The sequence below is a fragment of the Phaseolus vulgaris genome, chromosome 4 (genome assembly GCF_051622355.1).
Source record: "Phaseolus vulgaris cultivar YP4 chromosome 4, ASM5162235v1, whole genome shotgun sequence".
Taxonomy (NCBI): domain Eukaryota; kingdom Viridiplantae; phylum Streptophyta; class Magnoliopsida; order Fabales; family Fabaceae; genus Phaseolus; species Phaseolus vulgaris.
Window position 1 is genome coordinate 42,231,949 of NC_143501.1, and position 9,995 is coordinate 42,241,943.

General features: G+C 30.6%; 1 protein-coding gene across 1 annotated transcript; it reads right to left on the reverse strand.

The window, feature by feature from the left end:
* Positions 1-6,417: 6,417 nt before the first annotated feature.
* On the reverse strand, positions 6,418-9,449 carry LOC137837629 (receptor-like protein EIX1). Its single transcript, XM_090301043.1, is given in 2 exon segments — positions 6,418-8,672; positions 8,877-9,449. Coding segments are annotated over 2 exon segments (2,796 nt in total). The 5' UTR covers positions 9,418-9,449.
* Positions 9,450-9,995: the final 546 nt, after the last annotated feature.

The window sequence follows — 9,995 nt, forward strand, 5'->3', positions numbered from 1 at the left end:
CCCCACCCAGTTAAGACGGGTGAGGTTTCTTCATGCAATGAATGACCTTCTTCATAATTAATATTTTAACCGAACAAGATCGGTTTCCTCATCAGTTAAACTGAGGAGATCTCATCATGCAGTGGATGGTCTTCTTAATGATTTTGATATTGTAACCGAACAAGATCGGTTTCTCACCAAGTTAAACTGAGGAGATCTCATCATGTAGTGCATGGTCTTCATAATTGATTATTTTAACCGAACGAGATCGGTTTCTCACCTAGTTAAAATGAGGAGATCTCATCATGCATTGCATGGTCTTCTTAATAGGTTTTTCCAGCTCAAGGTTGTTGTGAAGGCAAGTAAACTCATGGAAATGTATTATATACACTATTGATAAAAAATTCACAAATACTTTCAAAGTTTTCTTTATCCAATTTTTACCAAATATCTTATTAATTGTAGTCATAAATTTCCGCTTATATTCTTAATTAGAAATATGTGATCATATTTACTTTCCAATTTATAACAGAATCTTACTAATTTCTATATTAAAATACAAAATATTTTTTATTAACATGCAAAAGTTTTCCTTTCTTTTAAGTTCTTTAATTACCCAATTAATACTTAAACTGTTTCAATCAACAATCAACAGTACAAGTAAAATGAGACGTTTATAAATCATTATTATAATATTTTATTTAACTACTAAATCTTTTAAAATAGAAAATAAACAACACATTAATAGTATAAAGTCATAACAATAAATTCGGATATCGAATCACAAAAACATGATTTCTTGTATAGAAACATATATTCCTTAACATATTCTCATACTAATAAGACACAATATCTTAGAATCAGATAAAAAATAAGTTCTCCGGTATATTAACGTTTATAAGAAGTTAACTTCATTGCTCACCAAAACACCTTATTACATTTTATAATGACACAATATTACTAATTTATAAAATAATAATAACTTATTATAGAGTGTTGTAAGTACATGCATCTATTTTAATTTATTTGATACATCCCAAACTATGCATATTACACATTTAATTCAATTTTACTTTCTTTAGAATGATATCTCTTTAGAGGTTTGATTATCTTTTTTATCTAGATTTTTTTTTGAATAATCTTATGTGACAAAGCATGAACACCAAATCAATTTATAGTATAACGATATGACCATTTTACTCCATTCATCTATTTAAATATTTTTCTATTACGGTTCAATTTTTGTGTTCAAGGTGATCAATCATGAATTAAAATAACAATGAACAACGTCGGTGTACTTGGCATGGTGGCGACGAACTGCATCAACTATGTTAGAATGACTCTTTTATGAGTGGTGTGTGCTACCTATGTCAATAAGGAAAATTATATATATATATATATATATATATATATATATATATATATTGTGGAGGTAGGAAAAGTTTTACCTAGTCCCACGGTGGGCGCCAAATGTTCTAGCCAAGACAGATGACCTTTAGCTAGAGCATTAAATGTATTCGGAAACAGTGGTTTCCAACTTTTCTGGTCCCTTTTCCTGTTCGACCTCCCTTATTTCTTATAGAAAACTTCTCCCCTGCCCTTCTTTGTTACGGTTCTCTTTCATGGCTTAATTCCATCATAAATTCTCGTAACCCCCACCTCTGTCAATTTCAAACTCTATTCTTTATGAAGATTTTGTGGGTATCGTCATTAATTTCTTGGATCGAACTGTTATAATATATTAATTGGATCGGCCCATAACCTCACAGCTCCTCAGTGATCGTCCCATGACCTCACAGACCCTCAATGATCGTCCCATGACCTCACAATAACTACTATTTATTTATTTGAGATTGAAAATTGGAAATTATATTTCTAGTCACACATGGTATCAACTAGCAGTTGCCGTTTTTTATTTTGTTGATACATTCGTTTAAATGCGGGTTTTTTCCATTTATTATTATTAAAATAAAAAATTATATTTAGCAACCGAAAAAAAGTTGGTGGCTAAAAAATACATATTCGGTGACAACAATAAACAAATACATTTAGTGGCCGAAAGAAAATCAGTGACTAAAAAATAAACATATTTTATGGCCAATTCGGTGGCAGAAATAAACAATTACATTCAGTGATCAAAAGAAAATAAGTGGTTATACCATTGACAAAAAATTCACAAGTACTTTCAAAGTTTTCTTTACCCAATTTTTACCAAATATCTTATTAATTGTAGTCATAAATTTCCGCTCATATTCTTAATTAGAAATATGTGATCATATTTACTTTCCAATTTATAACAGAATCTTACTAACTTGTATATTAAATTACAAAATATTTTTTATTAACATGCAAATTAAAGTTTTCCTTTCTTTTAAGTTCTTTAATTACCCAATTAATACTTAAACTGTTTCAATCAACATATAACAGTAGAAGTAAAATGATACGCTTATAAATCATTATTATAATATTTTATTAACTAAATTTTTTTAAATAGAAAATAAACAAAACATTACTAGTAAAGTCATAACAATAAATCCGGATATTGAATCACAAAAACATGATTTCTTGTATAGAAACATATATTCTTTAACATATTCTCATACTAATAAGACACAATATCTTAGAATCAGATAAAAAATAAGTTCTCTGGTATATTAACGTTTATAAGAAGTTAACTTCATTGCTCACCAAAACACCTTATTACATTTTATGATGACACAATATTGGGTTTTTTACCATGATGAGGTTTTTTTTTTTGTTTTTTACCAAAATGGGGTCCGTTTTAAAAAAATTACAAATTTAGGCAAGTCGTGCCAATTCGGCACGACTTCATATGCACAAATCGTCCCAATTAGACACGACTCTGCCATGTCATACTGAAGTCGTGCCAACTTGGCACGACTTCTGCCATGTCATAATTTTTTTTTAATTTTATTGTTTATATATTGGGTAGTAAGTTATGTAATGTTAACAATTAATTTGATACATAATTTTCTAAGAGTGTTAGTTTTAAGGAATAAAAATTGGATAATCGTGTATGGATCATGTTTGACGGTAATGTAATACAATAACTTGATTAATTTAAAAATGAAGAAAATTGTTATTGAAGAAAATTATGACAAGGCAGAAGTCGTGCCAAGTTGGCACGACTTCAGTATGACATGGCAGAGTCATGTCTAATTGGGACGATTTGTGCATATGAAGTCGTGCCAAATTGACACGACTTGCCTAAATTTGTAATTTTTTTTAAACAAACCCCATTTTGGTAAAAAAACAAAAAAAATAACTCCATCATGGTCAAAAACCCCACAATATTACTAATTTATAAAATAATAATAACTTATTATAGAGTGTTGTAAGTACATGCATCTGTTTTAATTTATTTGATACATCCTAAACTACGCATATTACACATTTAATTCAATTTTACTTTCTTTATAATGATATCTCTTTAGAGGTTTGATTATCTTTTTTATCTAGAAAATTTTCGAATAATCTTATGTGACAAAGCATGAACACCAAATCAATTTATAGTATAACGATATGACCATTTTACTCCATTCATCTATTCACATATTTTTCTATTACGATTCGATTTTTGTGTTCAAGGTGATCAATCATGAATTAAAATAACAATGAACAACGTCGGTGTACCTGGCATGGTGGCGGCGAACTGCATCAACTATGTTAGAATGACTCTTTTATGAGTGGTGTGTGCTACCTATGTCAATAAGGAAAATTATATATATATATATATATATATATATATATATATATATATATATAAATATATTGTGGAGGTAGGAAAAGTTTTACCTAGCCCCACGGTGGACGCCAAATGTTCTAGCCAAGACAGATGATCCTTAGCTAGAGCATCAAATGTATTCGGAAACAGTGGTTTCCAACTTTTCTGGTTCCTTTTCCTGTTCAACCTCCCTTCTTTCTTATAGAAAACTTCTCCCCTGCCCTTCTTTGTAACGGTTCTCTTTCATGGCTTAATTCCTTCAAAATTCTCGTAACCCCCACCTTTGCCAATTTCGCACTCTATTCTTTATGAAGATTTTGCGGGTATCGTCATTAATTTCTTGGATCGAACTGTTATAATATATTAATTGGATCGGCCCATGACCTAACAACCCCTCAGTGATCGTCCCATGACCTCACAGACCCTCAATGATCGTCCCATGACCTCACAATAACTATTTATTTATTTGAGATTGGAAATTGGAAATTATATTTCTAGTCACACTTGGTATCAACTAATAGTTGCCGTTTTTTATTTTGTAGATAAATTCGTTTAAATGCAGGTTTTATCCGTTTATTATTATTATAATTATTATTATTATTATTATTATTAGTATTAAAATAAGAAATTAGATTTAGCTTCCGAAAAAAAGTTGGTGGCTAAAAAATAAACATATTCGGTGACTAATTCGATGACAACAATAAACAAATACATTTAGTGATCGAAAGAAAATCGGTGACTAAAAAATAAACATATTTTATGGTTGATTCGGTGGCAAAAATAAACAATTACATTCAGCGATCAAAAGAAAATCAGTGGTTATATATAAACATATTCGGTGGCTGATTCGGTGACAGAAATAAACAATTACATTCAGCGATCAAAAGAAAATCAGTGTTTATGCATAAACATATTCGATGATTGATTTGGTGGCAGAAATAAACAATTACATTTTGCGACCAAAAGAAATCGGTGGCTAAAAAAATAAACATATTCGGTGGCAACAATAAGAAATTACATTTAGCAACCAAAATAAAACCGGTGGCTAAAACATAAACATTTTTTGTCGCTAATTCAATCGCATATATATTTTTCCCAATTTATTCAAAACAACCACCACTTTAGCGACCAATGGTTTTGTCACTCTCATTTCCAGTCGCTGATTCGGTCACTAAACTAACTAACATCATTAACAATTCATTCAGTCGCTATTTCGGTCGCAAATTTAAGACTAAGAGTATTCAGTGGCTATTTCGGTCGCTGAATTTGGTGACCAAATTGTTATTTTCTTGTAGTGTTACCCTCCACTCCAATCATCAAAATTATTTACATCAAACATTGATAAAGTGCTACAAACAACATTGTTCAAACTCGACATTTCTCCTTATTTGAAGATTTAGGTTCTTCAATTAAAGAACACACCTCAGAGATCAGTGAATTTACCTTGATTTTGATACTTATTGGTTACAAATCACAAACATAATTAAGAAGAAAGAAATTATAGAAAGATAACGTTTTATATTATTTTCAATTGTACATCCTTGCACTCTTAATAAAATATATCTTATATAGTATTAATTAAATAGGATACTAAAAAACTTATGTGAATTACAATTTTTAACACCATTTTCATATTCAACTCCTAATGCATTAATGGTTTAGAAGTAGATAGAAGATGAACAAGAAAATAGGTCTAATAAAAAAGTTGATAATGTAATAATACTATAATTTACCTACTTTGATTTTAATTCTTTTTTTTTCTTGTGCCTCCGAGATAGGAAATACTAGGATATTAGAGTGATTAATTACTTATAGTATTATTAAAAAAAATATGTTTATACAATTTTATATATTGAACTATAATAACCTTATAAAATAAATATATTAATCATAGTTTAATATGTTGTTCACATCCTATCTAATGAGACAATTTTAAAGTTATGAACATATACACTTGTGTGCATAAATTTTCCCATTATATAGGACTCATTCCTAAATATTGAAACATAATATTAAGCTAAGTAACTAACTAAATATGCAACTTCAAATGAGAAACTTTAAATCAAAAGTATAAAGTATTTCAATTTTAATTCGTGTAATCTAATATTTTTCAACATAGTATTACAACTTACCGAGTTTACATCTTTATAACAAAACAAAGAAGAAATAAATTGTCTAAGAACTTATCAACCTAAAGCAATACAATGTTAATCAAATCAAATTTGATTTTAAGTTATGCTAACCATTACCACCACATATATAATATTAACCTAAACCTTTGACTAAATATATAGCTTCAAGTCTTTTCAACAAGAGTTCTATGTAGTGAAAATTAAATTCACATTGTCCAATTTTTGTAATAGACGTTTACAATTTTTTTATCTTACTTTTCTGACAAAATTAATGTTGCGAAAATTAAATTTACATTGTCCAATTTTAGTAATAGACGTTTACAATTTGTTGATCTTACTTTTGTGACAAAATTAACAAGATTTTATCTATAATAAGTTCAACATCTGATTCTATAGCATCGACATCCATTAACAAAATTTACATAACGCTTTCAAATTTGAAAAAAAAAATACATAAATGACTTTAAAATATGATCAACCAACAAATTCATTGTAAAATAAATTAACTTTCATGTCGCATGACAATTTTATTTTACAACAAGATTGCACAATGATATTACATTAGAGAATAGATTGAAGTTTGAACCACAAATGATCAAGGAAACGAAAATATGCATAACGTCATGATCTACAAATGAACAAAGGACTGATTACTATCCAAAATCCCATGACAAATTCAAATGTCATCCTCACAAAAAACCAATTCACTCCATGTTTATTACTCCCTTTGTCATTGAGATCAAAATTAGTAATTTTCACATTGGAGCTACAATTGATGGGTAGTGGTAGTCCGCAAAGATTATTGCCGATAAAGTTTGAGGCATCAAAGGTTTGCAATTGATTTCCTATCGGTATTTTTTCCTTCAAATGGTTATAAGACAGGTCTAGCATACTCAAAAAGCTCAAAATTGAAATGGTTGAAGGGATTTTACCAGAAAGTTGATTCCTTGAGAAATCAATGGACAATAATGATCCCATATTACCAATGCTTCTTGGAATATGACCACTTAGTTGGTTGTGGGACAAGTTCAAAAATCTCAATTCATTTAAATCTGTTATTTCCCTTGGTATTTCTCCTGTTAGATTGTTATTGGACAAATCAATGCTTGTTACCAATCCGAGAAAGTTTTTGTACTCGTCTCCTCTTCCTTTCAGCCAAAGAAGAACGCCGACTATACTATAATCCATATATAGATGTGTATAGTTTACAGCAAAACAAATGATAAGAGAATCCACGGATTTGTTCATCTGTGTCATGGCCTTCAAGTTATTAAAACAAGTAGGTATGTTTCCAGTCAAATTATTTTGTGCAAGGTCTAACACTTGAAGAAGACTCATATCACATATTTTATCAGGAATATGACCAAAAAATCTATTTGATCGAAGGATAAGAACCTTCATATTTGAAAGACTTTCTCCAACCCAGGCTGGAATTGTTCCTAAAAATTTATTTTCACCAAGATCCAACAAAATCAATTTATTGGTCTTCTTCAAAATTGTAGGAAATGTCCCTGAGAGCAAGTTGTTACGGATGCGTAAAGACTTTAGCTGTGTCAAGGAACCCATGGATTGGGGAAAGTTTCCAATAAAATTGTTGCTTTGTAAATTTACATCCACTAAATATGGCCAAATGGCCCAACAGTCGGGTATTTCTCCTGACAAATTACTTGATGCAAGATTGAGAAATTCTAATTCCATTTGCTTGCCTTTATTTTTGCATAGGAAATCATCCATGGATTTGGAGAATGAGTTGCTTGAAAGATCTAGAGAAACCACATTGCTTGAAAGAGAAGGCAATTTTCCACATAAGTTATTTGCACTTAGATCAACAATATTGATAGATATTGGATTTGTTAAAGTAGTCTCAAACTCACTATGGATATTATTGTGAGAGAGGTTTAGAAAATTTGCTTGAGAAAATTTTATCCAAAACCAAGAAGGAATAAAATCTGAAATCCCTGTGTTAGACATCTCTATATATTGAAGGGTGTTGTTTTGTGACTGGGTCCATGATGGAAAGTTAGGACCTAATTGCCAAGAGCTCATATCCAAATTGGTAAGTTGAAAAGTAGGATGTCAATTGGGACTCACTTTTAAAGTTATATTGTTTCTTGATGCATAAAAATGATTCAAGTTGGTAAGATTTTCAAGATGACCTTCCTTGACAATTCCTTGAAAAATATTACCACTAATGTCAAGGTATGACAATTTAGAGAGTGATCTGAGACTTTCAAATGGATTTCCACTAAACTGATTTGATGACAAAATAAGATTTTCAAGTGATCTTGGAAGTTCTCCAATTGGACCTTCAAGTTGATTTCTTGATAGATCAAGTGCAATAAGAGAAGTCACATTTCCCAAGATACAAGAAATAGTCCCTTGTAAAAAGTTGAATGATAGGTCCAAGAACTTGAGATGACGAAGACTATCGTAAAACCAATTAGGTATAGAAGAAGAGAATGAATTTTGACGGAGGTCAAGATTTTCAAGAAGTGTGAGGTTTCGAAGACCATCAGGAATTGGACCTTTGATGTTGTTAAAAGGCAAAGTAAGAGAAACAAGTTTCTTCTATTCAAACACCCACTTTGGAACAAAAACAATTGAAGAAGGACGATAAATATAAAAAAGATGAAGAGTAAGGAGAGACGAGAAGTTAAAAAAGGATAGTTGATTAAAGTGAGGGGAGGTACATCTTGACAAATGTAAGTGCATTAAAGAAGGAAGAGTCGAATGAGATAGGTTTGCTCCTTCCAAATAAAGGTATTCAAGCTTTGAAAGGCTTGATAGCCAATCAACATTTTCTGTAAATAGAAAATCTGTTCCGAGTTGAAGGTAGAGTAAATTGGAGAGATTTCCAATTTGAGAGGGAATTGTCCCATTAGTAAAATAACTCAGGCCTAGATAGGCCAAATTGGAAAGATTCCCAATCCGAGGAGGAATGTTGCCCATGAATCCAGAATAAGAGAGGTCCAAGTGAATTAAAGTGGTCATTGTCCCAAGAAAAGAAGGAATTGGCATACCTCCTCCAAGCAATTCATTGGAGCTCAGGTCAAGATAGAGCAAATTTGAGAGATTTCCAAAATGAGGAGGAATGTTCCCCGTGAATCCAACATGAGAAAGGTTGAGATGAGTTAAGGAAGTGATTGTTGCAATGAAAGAAGGAATTGGAGTGCTTTCAAAAATATTTCCACTGAAATCCAAGTAATCCAAATGCTTCAAATCAACCAAACAAGGATTTATCTCTCCACCGAATGCTCGACTACTATACTCTTCGATAACTTTTTCGTAAACTTTATAATGATGGAAAGTAGGAAGTGGAGTGTTGAGGTGAAGCTCTGCAATGTGGGATGTAATGTTGTTGCAGACAACACCATCCCACTGGCAGCAATTGGAATTGGCAGTAGCATTCCAAGAAGAAAGTCTGTTTGAAGGATCACTGAGATGATGCTTAAATTTCAACAGTGTCTCTCTTTCACTTCCAATGCACACTGTGTTTCTGCACACACAAAGGGAAACCCAACATAGAAGAAGAAAGACAGTGATGAAAAGGGAGGAATTCATTATGAGAGAGGCTGTTTGTGTAATAGAAAGAAGTGTTTAGAGTGTATTTATAGTGCTACTGAGCCTTACTATACTATCCAATCTCTCTATATTCTAATATTACTTTCACTCTGATTCTGAAATATGTATACAGTATTGTTTCTTTTCAATTAAACTTAAACATGAATTTCACATTTAGACTCTTTCTTAAGTCTTGCCCCAATTTTTAGTGCAGTTTTCATGTTGCGGGACATGATTAGTTTAATCCAATGTCATTTATTTATGACAAGAAAAAAAAAACTCAATTCCATTTTTTTCTTTTTAATTGATTTATAGCATGATTTTTATCGTTTAAGAAACTCAACATTTCAATATACGAAATAATAGTTTGGGTACCATCACATATATAATTATTTATTTTTGGCTATCTTATCAATATTTTTTCTTTATTTTATTATATTAAACCATTATCGTTACAATATTAATGCTAACACTACGTTTAAAACTTTCCTTTTACCAATGATTTTTAAATTGTCGTTGATCGAATCATCAATAAAACTTGCGATTTTCAATCACTTGAACTAAGAAGGTGAATTCTA